Below are 22632 nucleotides of genomic sequence, written 5' to 3'. Positions count from 1 at the left end.
TCCTTACTCAAGATGGAGGTTGAAGATTCTGATGGTTTGCAAGTTGGTTGAAATCTCAAAGTGAAATACACAACATGTATTTTAAGTCCCTATAAAATTACTGCACCCAAAGAAAAAGTGTTCAGAAAAGGTAAGCTAAAGCTTAGGAATTTTTTTCTGAATTACTTTCATGCTGCAACCTCAACCCATCTCTATAAAGAGATGAAATTTCCTTTAATGCTGATTACAGAACCCCATTCTTTCTCATTCGTGCAGGGAATAAAACAAACTTCCCACAAACCATTACAGCCATTACCTGTCACATGCTGTTACCTATGTGACAAAAGTATTATTTGTTAGTATCCTTAGATCTGCTGTTATGGAGCTCCTATGATCAACTAAATTAAAAAGGGAGGCAAATGGCACCTCAGCACACCCTCAGAAATATTTCACTGCAATCTCAGCAGCAGAACAGAAAGAAACAAAGTGCCAACCTTTTCTGGTGTTAATTTCATAAGTTCCATGTTCTCCATACTGTAACGGCGTCCTCTTGGTCTGCCACCTTCAAGAGACAATTTAATCTTTTTATTATTAAAATTTATGGTGTCACTTGACAAGCTGTGGCTGTACTCATCTAAGGTCCAAGGTCCAAGACACAGACACAATTAGAATACACAGAGAAACTAAGCAGTAACCTGTGATTCACAATATAAATCCTCCAGAAAAAGAGGTGCTAAAGGGGTCCAATACCGCAAGAAGCTTTTTTAGCTGCTGGGGAGAAAACCAAGCAAACTTTGCTTCAACCCCAACTCAGTAAAGAACTCAAATGAGATTCTTTTTCAAGTTCTCTGTTGGGAAACAACTGCAGAAAGAGGCACATACCATTCAAACTGTTTTCCACTGCGTGGCTTTCTGCCATCATGGAGTTGTTTGTGCTGTAGCTTAGTCCAAGAACCATTTGAAGATCTGAGAGGTTAAGTCTGGCAGTGAGTTCTCCACTTCTGTCTCCTACCTTCAAGCAAATAAAATAAGCAGTTGTATTACCTTAACAAATACTCACATGTGTATGTGTAAAGCAATCCTTGTTCCCATGACTTCTGAAAGAAGAAGGCTGAAAAGGTTTTCCTGGTTGAAGACTGAGAACATCTTTTAAAAGAAGTAACAACAGGTAACATAAAAAAGCCTAAAATAATCTCCGCTAGGCCACTAACTTGGGAGTCCATGATGACATTGTGAGTGGTGACACCAGAACTAAGGAACTGACTGGCTGAAATAACATGGAATCAGCTGTCTCTGGAATAACTGAAAATGCATTCCATAGCTCAAAATCAGATGCACGCATATACCTCCATAAAACCTCTGTGAGTGAGAGCAAAAACCAACAGGCAAAATAACGGGAGTATGAAAATCATACCTCTCTTGAAATTTCCAGGTGCCTTTCTGCGAAGTGGATGGCTTGGTCATGATTTCCCAGAGCAGTATAGGCATTCCCTAAACTCCAGCATGCTCTTCCTTCCCCAATCCTGAGAACAACACACATTTGCAATTACACCTCTACCTGCTGAACACCAGAGGTCAGGTTTTCACAGTACTGCCAAAGTAATTTACTGGGCCAAAAAAATGGAGGTAATCATCACAGACCATTCTACCACCAGCATAATAAATATTGTATTTAAAGAAGTGTGATCTGGTTATACATAAATAAGAACAAATTTAATCAAAAATTTTAAGTTCACAGCAAACAAGTTCATTTTGTAATCATGGGACATTGTATAACCTACTTTGCTCCTCCTCAGTTTCCATGCCTTATGGGTCATCCATATTCTTACTGACTTAAGAAGAGGTACATTTAAATGGTGCAAAAAAACTATGGTTGCACCCAACACTATAAAAAGGGCCTCAGAAATCAGTATTGTAATATAAACATTACTTGCTGCTGTGTTATTCTCCTTCCCCCATCCCTTTCTATATTATTAACTTGCGGACAAGTAGAACATGCATTCTTATGAAAGTAGGGTGAATTATTATAATGAACTCATGAAAGACAGATCTGCTTTTCTTTTCCTTAGTTTACACAGACGTGCTGACAGGAGATGATGTAGAAACAGTCATTCATCAATTTGTCTTTCATCTCAGACTCATTAGCTGAAATACCATTATGAGTAATTTTTGTTTTCCATATGAAACCAAAGCCTAGCATTGATAGAATCCACATTAATGCAGCTGTCACATGGGGAACAATGACAGCAGAGTTAAAGGTAACAGGAGTTTCTCTGAGTGTTACACATAAATTAAACAATCTCTTAGGGCTTACTTGTCATGCAGCTCCTGAGCAATCACAAGATGTTTGAGATGATAATCAATTGCTTTCTCGTAGTCCTGGAGCAGAGTGTAGGTGTTCCCCAGGCTGTAGCAGGCCTGTGCTTCCACAGCTCTGTCCTTCAGCTGCCGAGCCAGCTGCAGTGTCCTCCTGCAGGAGAGGGTCAGTCAGCTCAGAAACCTCAGAAACCAGCACAAGGAAAAGCTTTCAGAAGTGCACATGCACAACTGAAAATCAGTTATGCAACTTCAACAAATTAGGGTAGCAGGCTAGCAAATTATTGGTTAATGAATTACTATCTTGTAAACCCTTACAATCTCACAATTGCAAAGTCTTCCACTCCCCTCCACTGCAGCCTACTTCTTTAGAGAGCAGGCAGATTCCTCAAACAGCAGCTTTTAATTTACTGCTTCATTAATGATTTGTAGGAGTTTCCCTGGCAGGTTGCACTGTTTAATAGCAGGGTTACAATACCTACGTTCCCATCAGCAGGGGCAGGACAGGCCTATACTCACCAAGCCAGCCAAGCCATGCTGGGCAAGAAGAATTTGTGTGCTCAGAGGGATCTGCTCAGTACTGAGGCTTTTCTCCCTAAGAACAGGTGTGCTCTGAAATCCCAGTCCCAATCCCAGATGCTAATAACACCTGTACTTGTATTTTACAGTATAGGTGTATAGCCAAGCTTTTACTTTTCCAGGTACAGCAGCAACTGCTTAGTGGTGCAGAGATCAAGACAAGTCTGGCTTGAGAATACAGCCTAAAGATGTAAACTGATGTTGCTGTACACCGGCTCTCTCAGCTGGTGAGCACACCTGAGGCAGCCACCCATCTCAGGGTAGGAAAGCTACTCACATCATTCCAGAACTCACTAAGAGCTGAGACAGTAATGCCTGCTTCTAGAATAATGGGAATAAATGCCTAGTGAAAGATGTCTGTCTACAGCACTGCAAAGAAACTACTTAAAGTATCAAAGTAGCTAAAAAAAAAAGCATTAATGCTGCCCCTCCCTTAAAAGAACCAGAATAGTTAAATAAACAAAGGAAAAATTTCTTTGCTAAACAATTGGAAATTTTTCTAAAGTATATGTTGAAACAATGGCTGTTCCATAGTGAGCTACAGTATCGGGCGCAACAGAAGTAAACTGTACAAATGGTATAAATTGTGTTTATCAGCAGTTACTCACCTGTAGTATTCAGCAGCAGTTTCAAATTCCCCCAGGAATATGTAGGCATTTCCAAGGTTGCAGTAAGCTCTTCTTTCTGCTGATCTATCACCAAATTCTTTTGCAATTAGGAGACGCTTAAAAATGTGAAACAACTGCATTAGTTACTTATATTTTGTGACATACATTTGCATGCAGAAATGCATTAAAAAACTGCAATCTTTAGGTCAACAATGCTTTATAAGAACAGCCAAACTTGAAGTTCGTGCCATTAAGATTTAAAACCTGCATTAAAAAGTTTGCAACAAGAGCCAACACAACACATGTACTAAAGGTCAGAAGCAACCTGATATTCTGCAAGGACAGAATTCATTACTAGCACATTGTTGTACCTGTTCATGGGCTAAAACTGCACTCCTGAAGTTGCCCAGAAGATAGTGTGTGTTTCCCAGATTTCCAAAGGCACGTCCTTGTGCTGCTCTGTCACCCAGCTCTGTTACTATTGACAGGTTTTCCCTGTTTTGGAGGAGAGTGAGAAAGAGAATAGTGACTTTTAAAAGGTTTGGGTTTTTTCTCACAGTAATTTAAATACTAATTTAAAAAATTCTTATATAAAGGAAAAGGCAGAGATACTCTCCTTTGACCTATTTTAATGGCCTTTAAGTAACCATGAATCTGAGTAAGAAATACTTTCTGTGAGATACCAAACTCCACTGCATTCTTACTCAAGCCAGTGTGCTGCCCTCTTGTTAAACACACAGGCATAATGAGGTCCTGTTTCAGCCTGGTTTGAAGAACTCTGCTGGTTTCTAAGGGTTGTCAGGGACAGTACAAGTGAGGGCATGATAAAAACCAGTGCACTGTCTTGTTCAAAAAAACAATTTGACAGGTACCTCAGTTCTGCAGATAAGCATTCCATAGTTTAGCTCATGGCACTGCAGATCTCCCACATTCTAATGAACTACATGATCATATCCTCCCAGCCCCCAACACTTAAAGCCACTACTTACTCATAATACTTTGCAGCTTTCTGTAAAGCATTTTTCACATCATCTGGAAGTTCCCCTGGATCATGAGTCCCTGCATTAGCTACATTTTTCCCTTTAGAGTGATATACATTTCCCAAATTATACAGTGCTCTTGCTTCTCCAACCTGAACCAGAAGTGGAAAAAGGCATTAAAATTTCATGCTTCAAACTCTTGGGTCACAACAACTATTTGTACAATCCACAGATGGGAAAAAGTTCCTTAACTACTTGTCAATACTCTGCCCATTCTGAACATGCTATCACCTACCCAGTCATAGCCCTCAATCCAACTGTTTTGCATACTACTTCTTTTTAAAGAGCAAGATATATTCTTGAGGTCAATTACCATTAAAATTAAATTAAAAACAAACAAAACCACCACAAAATAGGGTAATATTAACCTGGACCTATAGTCTTTCAGTTACAAACAGCTGTAGTCCAATTAATAGATTCATACTGCCTAGAAGAAGTAATTGAATATTCACTATTTCCCTCTAAAAGGTGCACATTCCTTACCACAGGGTTCAGGAATGTGTGTTAGCACTTTACATCCAAATTCCTGCACAATTCTTACCTTATCATTAAGTTCTCTGGAAATATCCAGATGTCTCTGACAGCAAACAATAGCTTCTTCAAAATTCCCAAGTACCTTTAAGGTGTTGCCCAGGTTCCCACTAGCTTTAGCTTCTCCCAGTAGATCTCCAATTGTCCTAAAATGGCAGCAATTAAGTACCCAGAAAACAGTGTATCATTTAAACTAATGTATGGTAGCAAATTACATTAATTTATGAAAGAGACCACAACTATGTAAATGTATATGTGTTCAGCTCATTTTATATCTGAAATGCACTCATTGTTCTGTCTGTGGTTACAGACATCTCGTTCTGTCAGTGCTGTTTGGCCAGCTGCTGGTATTCATGGTATTGATCATCTGATTAACATTTACTTCTTAAATTCACACCTTTTAAGAATAGAGAGAAAATTCTTAAAGATGATTTAGAAAGCCAGTCCCAGCATTAGAAAGAGAGCTTTAACTGCATTTGTGTTTTACTTGACCATCTCCTTTTAAGTAAAAACCTCCTTTAACTTAACAAGACACTTAACTGTAAGGTGTAAGACTTACAGTCTCCTCTGTAGCTTGAGCTACTACTTCATTTCTAGATTTTAAATGAGACTAAGGCAAGAGACTGCCACTGAACCACTCAAACTGTCATACCTGGGGGACAACACAACAAAACAAATGCCCCAAGGTCACTGCACAGGAGCAGAGTAAGGCAGGGGGAAGAATAGATTTATGCCTAAATTGAGGTTAAGTATATTATATGCCCATGTCTTTTATTGGATCTATACAAATCAGTAAAAGTCAGACACATCAATAGCATATGAAAGGGATAGGGTTTTAGGATTTCACAGTATTACATTATGGGTTTTACACAGATAAACATTAAGGAGTTCGGTCTAGTAAACAAGAAAGCAGCTTAACAATATGGAGAACTAGAAACACTGAGTTTTAGAAACATGAAAGGATAAAGAAAGGATGGACTTAAAGCAGCCATTTAATTACCCAGAAACCTGGTGAGGCCTCAGTCAGTTCTAGGATTATGCTGCTAGACCAAGTATTAGCTGCCAGGTTAGAGGGCACCCAAGTGACCTGCCAGGCCCCCCAGCCCTGTGCCACCACCACGTTCACTCATTAGCCAGTATTAATAGCAGGGTTTGGCAGGACAAGGAACAGCTGCTCGTATCTCCCAGAATGGGATGACATGGAGAACAATTACCTTGCAAGAGTTAAATCGTGGTGATGGTATTCCAAGGCCTTTGCATATTCCTGCAGGTAGAAATAGGCATTGCCCAGCTGGCTGTAAATAGCACTCAGGGTTCGTAAATCTTCAGTTCCAACTTGGACAGCTGCTTCAAAGAAAGACACTCCAGCCCGGCAATCTCCTGCCTTGCACAGGCGCTCGCCTTCCAGAGCCAGCTCCAGGCAGGAAGCCTCCATCCTGCACCGTGACAAAAAACGCCAACAGTCACCCCAAATGCCACACTCTGTCCAGCACCTGAGCTCTGAACAGGGCATTGTTTTACTCAGAGGGCCTCTATTTGTTTAGGAGAGGGAACCAGCGCCACACTACAACCAATGAGCTTTGCTTTAGAGTATTACAGAAACTAAGGCTGAAATGGTAATTACAACTTCAATGGTGAGGAGCAAAATAACATTTGAACAAACAGCTGGAATTTCTTATTTTTCTCTGCTTTGTCCACAGAGAGCATCCGAAGGGTTCAAAAACAGTTTTCACCATCTAGATAATTTCAGAAAAGTTACCTAGAAATCAAGCTATTACTGACAAATACTGATTCTGACAAATGGAAGCACTTCAGATTTTTAGGGTGATGCCATAGTAATCTGCAAAATTATTCACAGGAAAAAAATTAAATTATAATATTCTATGTATCAAAGACTGACTAGTTTTACCCAAGTTGCTTCCTCTGTAATTCAATACTCCTTAGCACTTAATTTCTTATACTAGGCACTGCTATGAAAATTCTCACTGTAAGAAAAAATATCTAGATTCAATTAATGACAAAATGCATGTCAATTCAAGTTGCTTCACTGATATACCGCTATTCCAGAACCCACTGGAAGATTTTTTATTATTATGAACAACTAATTGTGCAATTATACAGGTACAAAATACAGCAGTCATTAATGAATTTGTAGAATATTACATTTTGAACATGAACAAAGAAGCTGATAGAAAACTACAATAGCATTCATGTGCATTTTTGCTTCTGTAAGCTCAGGAGTACAAAACATAACATTTTTTTATCCAAATGTTTCCTATTTTCTGGTTCTGAGATGCAAGGGAGGCAGAGGAGAGGAAGATGAGAAAGACAACAGCTCCAGGTCTCAATCCTGAAGCAGTATGGTTCTCCAGCTTTTTCAGGATACATGCATTTTAAAAAGCTTGCAAAAATATCAGCTTTTTTTTAAAGATTTTTTTTCAAAAAAAAACCCAGTAAGAGACATTCTGTAATTGTTGAAAAAGTATAAGCTAATATTTCCAAAGAGTGGACAATCAAATGCTGGCTTTTGCAGAAGTTATTTTAGTGGAAATACCACATGTCACCTGTTTTGACCTGACATAGTTATGAAGTTTTTAGCATACCTGCAATACATTTATTTCCTTAAACTAGGAAAAAAATTATTATACAAACATCTACTCACATCTGAAAAATCTAATGACTTCCAAAAGAGCTAGAAGAACTGGGATCACAAGTACAACACAAAATTCTACCATACCTGCTGGTCTTCGATGTGCCACAACTTAAGCACAGCGCGATAACCGACATGTTTAACTTTTGCAACCAAATGCACTGCCTGTTTGGGAGCTGCTACAGATGCTGACAGCAAAAGGTAACTCCAGCATGAAGTTCTTGCCAAGCCCAACTTTCCAGGCTGGATATCCATAACACATGCAGTATTTTTAGGTTTGCAAACCCTTCTCAGAGAAGTTAGAGCATTCCTATTACCTACAACACACCTCATGACATTGTGCATGTGTCGAATGTAAGAAAGAAGAAGGCAGAAATGATTAAGTACAATTAAGTACAAGGCAGAAATGATTACACCATCAGCAACTGAAGGTTTAGGACTTAAAACACTTCATTGGGTAATCTTAATCCTATCCAAAGAGGTTCTCTCCGGGCACCTCATGTTAACTGACATGTCCAATTAGAGTGACAGCTAGAAAATATGGTGCTTCTCAGTGCAGAGATTTGGACCATTGCACAGCCACACTCTTGGATTCTTGCTTGAATGGCTAAAAAGAGCAGAACTTCCAGCAAAACGTGTGTGACATAACAATGAAAATGCTACACTGGACTCTGCTTCCATTAGTGAATTAATTCCATTTTAAAAAAATATTTTTAACTGTGATGCATCAGCCACATAATCAGTGAAGAAAAGGCAATTAAAGAATGTACAAGGGCAATATCAGAGAGTGCAGCAGTATGGTAGCCCCCCTGAGAAACTGCATTCATCTAATTTCACACTACACCAAAATTGCCAAATGCCAAGGCAGCATTACCATTTCATCAGGGAATTTGAAATACAATCATTTGACTTCGCAACCCTAGATTTAATATAACTTATAAAAATGAAAGACATGGGATCTTTCATACAGAACACAACTAAGAAGCAAATGGCTTAGACTAATGAAAATCAGGAGTTATTACAGAGTGTTTAAATTCAACCAGAATTACAGGAAGTAAATGAAAATGGGAATTAATAATTGCTTGAGTAAAAAAAGAATGCAAAAATTACACAACTCTTGAGAGGTTGTGTTAACAGGTTGCTAGAATCCGTACAGCAAAGTAAAGCTTTAATTCCATCTGGATCCATTCCTTCTGACCTACCATTTCAAAATCGAAATAAGCTATACTAAAATAGAACAGAGAAAATTAAATATTTATTTCCACAGGTCTCTGCACTCAACATTTTATTCAGGTTATATAAGAGCTATTAAATCATTCAGTTATTTAAAAAGTTTCCAAGGCTTTTCCATCGAGTACCAAAACTGGATTCAGAAGAGGTTTGGTTTTGGTTTGTATTTGTTTTTTTCTCCCCTCTGCTACTCAAAGGACTCTTATGCAAATTAACACTTTTTTGTTGTTGTTGTCTTGGTGGATTTTTTTAGGATTTACGTAGGTGTTCTCCACCTGTCACTACTAATGGTTAAATAGCACTTTGGCAGACTAGACAGGGCCAGATTATCAATGTTTTAGGAAGTCATTAAATAGTTACAAGGAGAATATGACATTACATTCTCTGTTCCCTGGGCTGAATTGAATTATTTACTCAACACCCAGTGGCCAAACAAGAGATTCAGTGTTATCTGGAGAGAGGAGATGAGAACAAGCCCCATTCATTTGTGCACTTCTAAGGCAATTCTGTTCCTGCTGAACAGGATAGCACTCTCTCAGATATTACTTGAAATGCTCACACAGGGCTTCATTTTGTTATGCTGTCCATAGCTGCCTGGCATCTCCTGAATAATTTCTCATTTGTAAAACTGCCTCATCCTTATCTGGCCCTCAAAGCTTTTCCTCCTGCCTGGCTCCCCAGGTTTTTGTCTTTTCTTCTTCCCTCCCCGCCCCCCCCTTTCTTCTCTGACTTTTTTCATATTCTATTTTTAACCTTTATTATTTCTATGAATATAAACACTAAGCATTTTGCCTCCTTGTTTTTGTCTCCCTCCCTTCAGCTGTTCTCATCTCACAATAAGGACAAGAAAAGTGGTAAGAATTAAGTCAGTGGAAGAAGGTAGTAACACTCACTGATTATTGCAATCTCTAAGCACAATTTAGAGTTTTACTCAGTTCAATTCACACTAAGAGGACTTTTAGCTTTGGAGGGGGAACACAGCTGTCATCAATTTCCCATGAAACACGTTGGTACAAATAACACACCTTGAGACAAAACAACCCTCATGACATCTCTTTAGTTCAGATGCACAGCATCACTAATGCCACAGCATCCTGTAACAAAGCTGACATTCCATTCCTGACTCCTGCCCTTGCTCTTGGCTTCTCCCTGTGAGCAGAAGCCTCCACAGTGACCAGTGCACACAGCTCCACCGCAGCTCCACTGCAGCACTGCTTCTGTCAAACCACACCTGATGGTGAGGTTAGAAACAAACAACCCACATACCTGAATTCTGTCTTCTTTTGCTGAAGTCTACATAAAAGCAGTTACAAGTTTTTGGTGTATGAATTTAGCAAGCTGAAAGAAGCAAGTTCTACAAATATTCACCCTACAGACAATTTATTCATACAAATCAAGTAACATTAGCATTTTATTTCCAGTCACTAAACAACAACAACAAAAAAAAAATCTCCTTCTACCAGCATAAGCATTTTTATAACTGCAAAAGTGATACTGATGAACTACTGTGGGGAGAAAGAAACACTTGCACAGTCAGAAACCCACAGTAAAGCCTTTCCTTAGGAGTGGGCTCCAACTTCATTAAAATCAGTTCTAATGGAACGCCAGAAGGAAGGAAAGAGCAGTCACAGCCAAACAAGCCCAGGATAATACCTGCAAGTAATTTTTTTTTTAAAAACTGATAACTCCATCCCTAGTAATTTATGACTTTTTATTTCCTGCACTAAATTTTAAACTCCATCAAAATAAAATATTTCCAAATTATAGCTATCAATATCATCATAATACTCCAGGTCATATACTGAATTAATCCTCAGGTTCTCAAAAGTCAAGTTTAATATGTTTTTAAATTAAAATTATTTTGCCATCATGTTTTTTAAATGTGAATCAGAGTATAGTTCTTGCAGAAAAATTTAAGAAGGTCATGAATATTGTTATTGTTGATATTTTTAATTGGTCTCATTCAGACCTGTACTGAAATACAGCATAAAGCAGGAAGACATTGTGCCCTGACTGCACTTGCCAAGTTTTTTTTAGCTTGTCAGTTTAAACCAGTCAATTAGTCATGACACATTTTTCATCCATCTAGTTCTATAATAGCACCCTGAACAGCTCCAGCTTTTATTAAAGAGTGAGCAAGGATGTTCTGCAATTGTCTGGGGAGGACCGAGAGCACCAGCAGCAGCGTGGGGAAATGTGGTAGAGGAATGCTGGGAAGTGGGTCCCTTCAGGAAACAGCACAGAGTTATCACGCTTACACACTTAGGGTCAATGCCACAGGATAAAGATTTTAGCCAAATAAAGAGAGAAAACAGTAAATTACAGCTTATTTGTTAATTTTTCTCCTTGCTGACCATGAAACAGCTTCTCCAGCTGGCTGCACTGCCACCCAGGACACTGGACTTGTATGAAATGAAATGAAAGACTTCTCTTCTATGAATGGAAGAGAAGGCCACTCCAACAGCAATCTAACACTGTCAGAAGGTTGAAAGGATTAATTTTAAGCCATAGCATGTGCTGCCTTACAAATACAGGTTAACAGCCTTATTGCTGTTAGCAAGTGAAGAAAAGGCCTCCAAAGAAAGGATGATCAGGGTAGGGGTGGGGTGAGCACACAAGAACCACATTTTTTATTTCTTTTTAAACAATCATTTCAGTCTTCCAGTGTCCCTTCCTATTGAATGAACTGCAAGATTTACCCTTCCAAACACCATGCACTACACAATGCTCCTGTAGTTCAGCTCCACTAGAGCGAGTCTGAAATGCTAACACATTGTCCTGTGTCTGTAAAGGGGATTCAGAAGAAAAATTATAAAAAGCTCTCAGAAAGGAAATCCCATATCCTCTTCACTTGCAAGAACAGTACTTCTGAGTGCAAGGCACCAAGGCAGTTTCCATCTATCAATCAAACCTCTTTATTTTAAGCACAGAAAATACCTCGTCATTCACCAAAATAATAATGGGCCAAGTACAGAGAACATTAGCAGACAAAACTCAGCAATTTTCACAGGCAGTCCAACAGCTAAAAGAGGGAGCAGCCATTACCCTGCAGGCACCGTACTTCATATCATTTTACCCCAAATACAAAGAAATAAAGGCAATAATGTACTATGCTCCTACCATGCAAGTTCCAGTACTATACAATCATTTAATCATACTAATATAATCTGCTACATAGCAAAAGTGAATTTTCATCACTCAAAAATCAAGAAAAAAATGGGTTTCATTTTAAATTTCAATAACACTACTAGCAGAGATATCAAGCTATTTGTTGCAACTTGTTTAGCTTTCTATTATTAACAGCACTTATTCATTTACAGCAAAATTACCAGTCTTACCTGTATCGCACGTGAAAGGAACGATCTTCAGGCATGCTTATCAAAACATTATTCTCCGCCATTGAGTTACATTATCAGTAGAGAAAGAAATATTGTTCTGTAGTAGGGTAAGTGCTTTATTATGGGGAACTGTTGTCAGAGCACCATTCCAGTTAGTATATTAAGAAGCTGGAGTAAAGATATCCTAAGCTCCTGTAGAAAAACTCTTCTTTATTACTGAGGTAAGGAGGTCACTGCCAGGCATCTCACACCTTCAGAAATGTTCATGTTCTTTCTTTCATCTGTGGCCCTTTAAGCTCCATTCAGCCACGGTTCTGCAAAGGGAACACAAGATGCTTGGCTTGAAGTCTCATGGTTAATAACTCATCAGCATTTGCAGCTGATGTAAAAGCATAACACTGCTCCTACGAAGCAGGAAACGTCATTCAAGAACTTAAAAGGCAAAGCCAAAGCCTTCTACACAGACATGGCAATTCCTGTAGGCAAGTGAGAAAGCCAAAGAGGTTTAACAAAAAACAACACTCTCTTCTCTTGGAGACTGAAGAATTTACCCTTGTTAGCATTTTCTGGCCTCATTAAGTTCCAGGAAAAAACCTTAAAGAATGAAAACTACAGAATGAAAGGCATAATACAGAACAGATCATGAAGTGCTTTACATGTAAACACTGCTGCTGAAAGCCTGATCATCAGCTGAAGGCCCACAGCAGTCAGAACTGTGGGCACAATCCCATCTGCAGATCATCCACTCTGGAGATTGTCCCACCTGGAATACTGTAAGCACAGCAGCCAGCAAAGGTTTAAGCTCTATATTTGTTTTTCTTTCTGCTCCCAAAGAAAAATGGGGGAGTGTGGGAGTTTGGAGGGTAAGCGGTGTTAACACTGGCTTCCTATTCAAAAATTCTGCAGCACTGCAATGTGAGCTCCAAGCCCTGCTTCAAAGGGATTGCAGAAGCCAGCATACAAATATTGCACATGTTTGGGCTGGCTGGGAAAAATTAACAGAAAAGAAACCCTGTAATCAAAAGTTTACCCACTTTTAAAGATATTTTTAGTAGAGACAGTGACATATTTATGCCTCAGTATTAATATTACCTTCCTTTGTAAGTAAACATAAGAGTTGTGTAATTCACAAATGCATATTTCATCAAGAGACTGCAGAGGTGTCAATGAGACAGGAACAGAGCTCAGACTCAAAGCTGTCATCAGAAGAACATGTAAACCTGTATATTTATTTGTTGATATAGCCCATGCCTTTTCCTCTCATTAGTTTTATCAAGTCCCAGCTGTGAAGATTCATGCTTCCCATCCTACTCTACCTTGACAGCAACCCTCAAACAGGCTATCCACATTCTTCCAATTAAACAAGTATTCTGCCCTTCCATGCTCATCACTACAATTATTTGGCATCAACAAGAGGGTGTGGGTGTATTTTTGCAATTAAGAAGCATGACACCCACAGGTTACAATAGCACTGCAACCCACACACTGGGAGGCTGTGTTCCAGGACTCACTCCGCGGAAGTCTGTCCAGCCTCAGCTCAGGTAACTCATTCAGGCACATGGCCCTAAGCCACCCAGTCTACAGCAACCCTCCAGCACTCCTGCTGCTCAGCAAATCCAAGGGATTTGGAAGTTCTCTTCCACAGATGAACGCACCACTAAGTAAAAAGTGTGTACTCTGGCAACCGCCACAGATCACAAAATTATGACTGTGGTAATTTCTTGTACTGTAATGGCAATTAACTGAATCATTTTTAAAGATTTTTTTAAAAATAAAAAGCCAACTTTAATTTAAAAAAAAGTTATACTTAAAAGTACATCAGAACATCTGTGTTTATTTAAATATCAGTTATTTTTAACAGTTCATTTTACATCAGGTGTTTATAGCTTCACTGTATTTGAGCTACACATCTGTCCTCATTGTCTGATGCCACCAAGAGCTGGAACCACTACTCCTGTTTTTCCCCTCCTTACTGGCCATACAGCACATTCCTAGTCTTGGGAGGGTGATACAGACACACCCACATTGGCCAACACATCATCATCACAGACCCAACCAAAATTACTGGGTCTGCTCTTCACACCTGGCTTCTTCACGCGTAAGTCATTAGGATGCCAATTACACCCTCAGCCATGCCAATGTGCAATCAGTACCCAAACCTAAATCACATTAATTAGAGTGGGGAATGCAAAATGCAGGAGATGGAAATCAAACACTTCAAGCTGTATACACAACCTTTAAATGCAGAATTTTACTAAATGCAGGAAGTCCTAAGGGTTTCCTCTTATTTCAAAGTAGCAGCAAAAAGCCCACAGAGAGAAGACTGGGTCTCCTTCAGAAGAGGGAAATTAAACTGGTGTTACTGATTACACAGTTGTTTGATACCAAAACAGAAATAAACACCAGCCTCACCACCTCCAAATCAAATGAAGCAGAGGTTGGGCAATCAAATGTAGAAGCCCTTCAAGCCCACAACAGGCAAAACATGCACTGTATCAATTCTTTATTAGAAGAAAATGGTTAGGGATTATTCACCCTGGCTATAAACAGCTAAAGGATATTCAATTAAACCATCAATAAAAGGCCAATTTGCCTCAACTAAATGGCTTATCTAAAAAGATGTGCTTATTGCATGCAGAAAGTCACTGTTTTTTCCTGTTAAATCACAGATTTATATAGAAGCTATATGAATATAGATGATGAGTATGTTGAAAGTATGTCTCAACCTTCCATTAACATCCTGCATCAAATCAGTGATACAAATGGAGTAAGGCTCAACTCTCTCTCAAGAAAAATTACAGAAGGAACCAAGGCCCCCCTATTTATAATTCTTATCAGTATGTTTCAAGTTCCTGAAAGTGATAAAACAAAAATTGCTATTTCTTTCTCCAAATCCTGTATGCAAGCTAGTAGTTCAAGTTATCACAGCTTCCAGACATGTGTTTCACCTTTTAAGGCATTTTCCATTTCAGCAATGATTTGATTACATACTATAAATTTCATCTCAATGGTAGACAATGAGTTTAATCAGTTTGCAATTCTTAGTCACACTGACTGTCTACAATAGATGTTCTCATTTCATTTTGACAGAAAGCTGTATTTCTGCACAGGTGAAAATTCATCAGCAAGCAACAGAGAGCCAATGCTGAGATTTATTTGCAATACACAGAACTAATAATCACAAAACAGCTAGAGAAGATGGTTTTGTTCTCCTTCACCACCTCAAAATGGTACATTTCAAGCAGCTTCATTTGCTCCTTTCCTCAACCCACACCTTCCTTTTTGGAGTTTATCAGATGATCAAAAGTTGGATTTGCTTGGCTGATGCAGTCACAGGCCAGACAGCTGACAGAGCAGTCACTTGGGGGCTGGTGGAATATTAAACAGTTCCCTTCCTTCTGCCTTCCCTAAAGGAGACAATCAAGTGATGCCTTCTCTCCCCATCTGCTGTTCCTCACAGATCTGTGGGAAAGGAGCATCTGCCAAATGAAGTCATCACCGACAGAGAGATTCAAAAGCTACTAAAGGAAAATACAGATAAAGGCAGATCTACTGCACAAATTACATTTCCTGAGAAAAACTAGTGAGAGAGACTTCTTGTTTCAAGATAAAGACAAATTTCCCAATAGTGAACTAAGTTTGAATTTCCTTTCAGAAAGATGCTACAGATGGGTAGGGAAAAAAAAAAAAAAGAAAAAAATTAAAAGAAGCTTGAACTGGATCATCTAAAAACAAAATAGAACTTTGCATACCCTGTGAATGAAGAACCAGACTACACAACAATAAATATATACCAAGAGTCTGATTACTGAAATACAGAGATCAGCTTGGCTTCAGACCTTCAAAATATAAAAAAGCATATAAAAACAAATAGCACAAGGAACACTCAGAAGTAAAGCATTCTCTATTTTAGTCTTCAATGCTGTTCAAGGATATTTTAAAAATTTATCTGAGTTAATGAATAAGCCTAAAATAAGCCACCAAAAAGCCTTAAAATTTCACATCAAGTGTAATATTGTATTTACCACTAACATAGTAAACAGCATCATCATTAGCATTTCTGCCTATATATTATATATATATATATTCCCCTATGAATGAGGCTTTAAGTAAATGTGTGCCATGCTGGGGAAAAGCTAATTTTTCCAAAACCTTGAGCATAGTACAAGTGACTAGCCATGAGAATGGATCCTGCAAATACAAGAAACAACTGTACTAAGACCACTGTGGTTATTCTTAGTAACCTAAACTCCTCTCTGCACCACTTCTGACAGCTGTTCCACAGCTGATTAGCTGAGTGCACATAGAAACCACCTTCACCCATGAGGTGAATTTGAGGTTTTATTCAGGATCATGATGATGTGGAGCAATACCTGCTCTGAAATACTGCCTTTGTCTCCTGATGGATTCTCTGTCAAGCACAAAACCCCGGAATAAACCACAGGGATTCTTTTACAGGACTGGCTTAGCAGCATGCAAGCCACTTTGCAGCTCACATCACACATTAATGGACAGAAGAGGAAAGCTGAAGTTCATAAACAGCTCCTGAGCTGCTCCTCCCAGGTGCGAGTGGCAAAGCTGGTGCTGCAGAGCCTGTATCACCACAGCGCATGGCAAAGACCCCACCTAAACATCTTATACCATCAGGCTCAACAGTCAAGCTGCAAATAAATTAAACCACTATCTCGTGTTCTTGGTTCAGATGCTTCCTCCTCCACCTCACCTATATTTACCATGCTGACTTATAAATATGGGCCCACACAAATCTTAGGTGCATTGCTGCATATTGCAAACAGCCCTGAAATGGCTGGAACAGGTGGGTATTGCACTGGCTTTGGCCCAGAGGTGATGTTGATTTGTGATCCTATCAACCCACTGCTCCACAAGCCTGCAATTTCACTTATTCCAACAGAAAATGGAATATGAGAGTTCCTCTCCTTTGCACAAGTAACACACACATAGCTATCTTTTTTATAGGAAACCATCATTTCCTTGCTAGGAAGAGGATCACCAAATTGTAACTGAGAGCATAAGGCTAGACAGGCATTTTGTAACCAGAACTGACAGATGCAGAGCTAACCGCCTTTTGTGAATCCAAAGAAAAGAATTACTAGAGTGAGGGAGGGAAACTTGATTCTGTTATCTCTTAAATTATTCCATCTCCCTTTTTAGCCACTTAATGCCCAAGACTTAATGACTTCAGTAACCAGCAGTCTTTCCAGATGGTCAACAGAAGCACAAAAGGTTATAAAAGACCAGAAAAATACCAATAATAGAAGTTTGGATATGCATGACAACTTTCCTCAAAAAATGTAAATAATTTTTAAATTAGTAGCTACACAAACGCTATCATTGTCTGTCACAAACTCCTGAGCAATCTGATTCTTCATTCCTTTCCCTAACTTCTTTCTAGCACTGTACATAAACCCAAATCAAGAAAAGGTTTTCTGTCCAATTATTTTAATTTACTCATCAATTTACTCTAATTTAGTCATAATTAGGACTACAGGAAGAAAAACCCTAGTGACAAAGGAGAACAAGTATCCCCAGAATAGTCCCAAAGAATTCCAAGTAGGTACACAAAATCGTTTTATTGAAAATATTAATAACTGCATGAAACAAGATAAGGAAAATATTGCATAAAACCCCAAAACTAATTTACAGGATAAAAAAATCACACTAGCTCTATTTGTATTTTTTAAAAAACCTTTAAAACCATCTCAGGAATGAGACACTCATTTCCATATTCAAAATTAATTTTAAAAAGACAAACAAACCCCCCACAACAATGACAGGTATCAAGAATTTCTGAGACAAATTTTGCTCAAATGAAGTGAGGCTCTCGACACATCCACAGCTGGAAATGAAATCATGGATTTGACAACTATAGGAACACAGCTCCAGAGCAGAGTCCAACATCCATCACCTAATTGCTAATGTGGCCCTGCATTATGATAAACATGGTAACAATAGAGATACTTAATTTATCACTCTGTTTGTACAGATTTTTGTTTGGGGTTTTCTTTATTTCACTGGTTACCCAACAGACCCTGCCCATGGTAGGTTCTAAACACAGGTAAGAGAAGGTTCAGGTCCTTCATTTCACAGGTCAACTCCTCCTGGCAGCCCTGCACTCCCACCTCCGGCATAGCTGCAGGATGCGCTGGCTCACACAGCACTCGCTCTGTTCAAGGCAAACACCAGCCTTTAATGCGGGAGCATTTCCACCTGCCCTCTGGCATTTCCTGTATGTACTTTCCACCTATTCTGTAAATTAGGAAGAGGATTTTTCCTCTGTTTGTCAAGCAGAGTACCTAGCTGAACGGAGTGTTTAAATAATGCTAAAGGTCTGCAACATGCCAAGCCTTCCAAACTCTGTATATCCTTCTTACTCCTTTTTCCCTTCTTTTTTTAAGAGAACCAGTATTTAACTGGCAAACAGCTTGCTACCAAATGTACATAATTACTGTCCAGTGTGCAGGTTAAAAAACCCAGTGCAGGTAACACAAGAAACCACAAGTATTTTTATTATACAGACACTCCTGCAGATAGTTAATGTAAGCCATCTATTTAAATCCTGAATTAGGGGAATACCACACTACCATAAAATAAGAAAGGAGAACATGAAGTGCCAGCAAAATATAACTAATATGCCCATCATAAAACTTATCAGGCAACTGAAAACTACATGCAGCAAAATTAAGATTTCAGATTCAAGAACGGTGCAGAATAAGATCACAGTTAAAACAGGACAGAATTTTTTTCACATATTTGATACATCAAAGTATAAGTATTCCTTATCTTTTTTTCTTTTCTTATTTTTTTATCAGAACCAGATCCAAGTGTACTTACAAATTGTCACTCACAGACTGGAAACAAATATTATGCTGCCTTCTTTCCAACATCTCCCACAACTGGGGATAAGATTTGCATTCCAGCACATTAAGTGCACAAATGCCACAACAGACTGCAATGACAGTTCACAACAAAGCAGTATGTGACCCTTTTATTCACAGCCTAAGCTGAAATCATTCCCAATAAATCAGTAACAGTTCTGTTACCAAGTTCTGAAGGTATTTGAACCCTGCTCCTTTGGGACAATCTCATCATGCAAATGAACATATACAGGCCTCTCCCAGGCATCAAGACACTTCAGTTTGGGAACTGGAGCATGTTATGCAGTGTGAAAGAACCCCACTCAGGAAGGGTTCAGAACAAAAGACTGGCTATTTGCACTTAAGCTGATAGAGCAAGTTGATCACAAATCTCTCCAATAAAATGTTCCACCTAGCTTAGCTCCTTCTTAGCCTATGAAATCTCTTGAAAAGGGATCCTGATACGTAAAAGGAAGAAGACAAACATTGTGTAAGCATCTTACAAAGAAACAGAAGTTATCTTAAAATTCTATAAACTAAAATTAAAAAAAAAACAATAATCCTTAGAATCACTGGCAGTAAGACAGAGTAGCAATTTCAGTGAAGCAATATAGCTACTGTTTCGAAATTCCTAGCTGGCACTGTAGCGCTCATTCAGGGCCAAAGCTGACATTCAGCATCAGGAAAGAATCCTTACCTCTCCAGCAAGGTTTTACGTTGCAGAGAGCAGATGCAGCTCTCGCAGAACCTCTGTTGCACAACTGCAATGATCCATGACAAGTTAATGCCAGCAGCACTGCTTGGTGCATCACCTGTGCCCCTCAATTCCCAAGTACTAACAGCAGCCATCAACAGCCTCTCTAATGAGTCTACAGCTACAACCTGCAAAGTTGTAGTGCAGGATGAACACTCACAACAGTGAAAAGACAATGTGTTCCTTTTTTGTACTGTTGGCTTCTTACAGACAGGTACAGTGTATTTATAGCACACCACCTATAGAGATTTAAGGAAAACAGTATTTACTGAGGTGCCAAGTAGTAAATTGCTTTGCATATTCATTCCAACACTTGGGATGCAGCTACAAATCTATTCAGAATCTCCTCAAAGCAGTTTCTTCCATCAGTGTGATAGCTACTGGACTGCAGCCCATTTTACCCCCACTACCAGTTTATTCACTCTGTACAAGCATTATTACACTGATAGAATTGATCACAGCAGCACATCCTGTTCTCTAACAAACCAACTAGATAAGGTCCAGGTTCCAAAGTGCTACAGTCAAGAAACAAAACTCCTAAGAGTATACTAACATGGCAATGGGAGGAAAAATAGTGTAGCAAACAAAAGTGACAAAGAAATAATAGATTTAGAGAGTCTTCTTTATAAATCACATATGGTTTATATTCCCTGTAACCCAGCTGAATGAAAGCTTTCCTTCCTATTAGTAAAGGGTTTATAATATAAAGAAGTTTTATTATATGAACAAGTAACATATTCCTCGAACACTGCCAAATTTGAGTCCCAAGAGGCAATTTGACATTAATCAACATACAGTTCAACACTGTATGTGTTTCAGACCATCTCTTGCCAGTCCTTCCACTTCTGCTTTTCCTGTATGTTGCATTCCTAATATTGTGGTCTTCCACAAAATAATACCACCTTTTCCTTTTTGGTTATTATCACTTGTATAGTTTACTTGCTACTAAATGGCTAAAGAAAAGTTTAAGGTTTTTTTCCTGGTACCTGGTATCTCACTCTGCTTTTATTTGCAGAAGCAGTACTAACAATAGCAGGTGGATCCCTCAGAAAGTCTTAAGATGATTGCTCACTCCTCGAACAAAACCAATTTCATTAAGATGTTAACCTTAAAAGCTACTGAAACCAGGACTATAGTTACAGACCTGGGCAGGACTAAGTTGTGGAAAGTGAAACTGACCACACAAAGGCTACAATAAACCTGGAGGACAAAAAGTAGAAATATGTTGGCTATGAAATTTAAAAAGTGGAAGATGAGGAGAAACTAAAAAATTATAAATGCTAAAAAAAAAAAAAATCCCCTTATGTTCAATAGTTAAAACTATGGACAAAAAGCACTTCTTTTTAGAAAAAAGTTTTTCAAAACTTGGACTTTTGAACCATCACTTTGTGAAGTAATTCTTCAGCAAGAGTAGCAGCAATGTACAATCCTAAGTAGTTTTAAGATGCTTGAAAGAGTTACAAGAGCATTTAAACAAAAGCATGTTAAATAAAGCAACTGATAAGACTCACACAGGTTTCCTCTAGTTCAGTGAAGCTGTCTTAGATTTCAAGTAAGTTTTGTCCCAGCTTTATAAGGAAGTAACTGGAAGTACAAAGTCCTTCCTACCAAAGAGGGATGCACAGTCCAAAAAACTTGCTAACCATTAATTAAACTAGTAAGAAGGAACACTTGGACAGGCCTACAAATTAGTTTTAACACACTATAAATATATATACACAATGAATTTAGAAGGATTGTATTATGAGGAGGTCTTTTTGCTAGCATTATCAGGTCTAACAGAATTATCATTCTAAAAAGAGATATAAAGTCTCCAGACAAAATTTAGGCAGGGACTGGAATCTCTTCACTGATCTTTTTGAGATGCAAGACTCAGCACGTTCTTCCAAATTCTGAGATGGTTGCGCAGCTCTCCATGGCAACCCAGGATACATGAGCCCCGGAGTCACTGGCAAGAATTTAACAGGAACAGCACATTAGGCTGCAAAAGCTTCCAAAGCAGAAGAAAGGCCACAGCTTCAGGGTGGGGTAAAATTTGTGTCTTGGCTATCAGGTCAAAAAAGGGATAGAGAGCAATTTCTGATTTATTCCTCCATTTAAAAGTGAAAAAGCAATAGAAGCGCAGAAACTACACTAGCAAAACCTACAGATAAATGAGACTAGATTTGCTACGATCAGAGTTTAGATATGCCACAACACAACGCATAACTCAAACTCTCGAACAAGAGTTGAGAGCTTGCTCCTTGTATACCTCACTTCTCGCGTTATGCTTGCATATGCTTTGGTTCCGGTTCTGTCACCAGCCTGTTTCACTCCTGCCCTTACGCTTTTATTCACCCACGCCGGTAGCAGCAGTGCCCAAAGCCGACCGAAGCACAGCCCTGCCGGCACCGGCTCCCTTCAGCGCCTGCAGGGCGATCGCGGCTCACCGCGCCGGCTGCGGGCACCTCCTGCCTTTGTTCGCCAAGGGCGCTCGGCGGCTGCGGGCACACGGCACCGGAGCGGCCCGCACCGCGCTTCATTCTCAACAGCACCTACTGTGCTCGGAGCCCCCGTTCTGGCACCCAGCGCTCCCCGCCGCACCGCTCACCTGCGTGCCGGGCCGGCGGGGCTGCGAGAGGCCGGCGGGGCTGCGAGAGGCCGGCGGGGCTGCGAGAGGCCGTCTCTGCGTGCGCCGGGCTGCCGGGGCCGGCGGGGCTGTGAGGGGCGGCGAGCCCCGCCCGCCCACACGC

The 22632-nt window shown here is 39.4% G+C and overlaps 1 protein-coding gene across 2 annotated transcripts in view; it reads right to left on the bottom strand.

Moving 5' to 3' along the window:
- GPSM2 (G protein signaling modulator 2) overlaps window positions 1-22632 on the bottom strand; it is a 26688-nt gene extending 4056 nt beyond the window's left edge. Inside the window, exons 1-11 of one of the 2 annotated variants that reach the window (XM_030279334.4) lie at window positions 22491-22632; window positions 12272-12585; window positions 6268-6489; window positions 5064-5199; window positions 4472-4614; window positions 3854-3977; window positions 3483-3598; window positions 2294-2449; window positions 1394-1502; window positions 862-991; window positions 474-541 (exon numbers count right to left, since the gene is read on the bottom strand). In XM_030279334.4, the coding sequence (XP_030135194.4) occupies window positions 474-541; window positions 862-991; window positions 1394-1502; window positions 2294-2449; window positions 3483-3598; window positions 3854-3977; window positions 4472-4614; window positions 5064-5199; window positions 6268-6489; window positions 12272-12333 (1266 nt within the window). In that variant the 5' untranslated portion in view covers window positions 12334-12585; window positions 22491-22632. The remainder of the gene's footprint in view (window positions 1-473; window positions 542-861; window positions 992-1393; window positions 1503-2293; window positions 2450-3482; window positions 3599-3853; window positions 3978-4471; window positions 4615-5063; window positions 5200-6267; window positions 6490-12271; window positions 12586-22490) is intronic. The other variant, XM_072932600.1, reaches the window with a different exon arrangement.

Source organism: Taeniopygia guttata, chromosome 8, assembly GCF_048771995.1.
Source record: "Taeniopygia guttata chromosome 8, bTaeGut7.mat, whole genome shotgun sequence".
Classification (NCBI taxonomy): domain Eukaryota; kingdom Metazoa; phylum Chordata; class Aves; order Passeriformes; family Estrildidae; genus Taeniopygia; species Taeniopygia guttata.
This window is presented reverse-complemented; position numbering and strand designations above follow the sequence as displayed.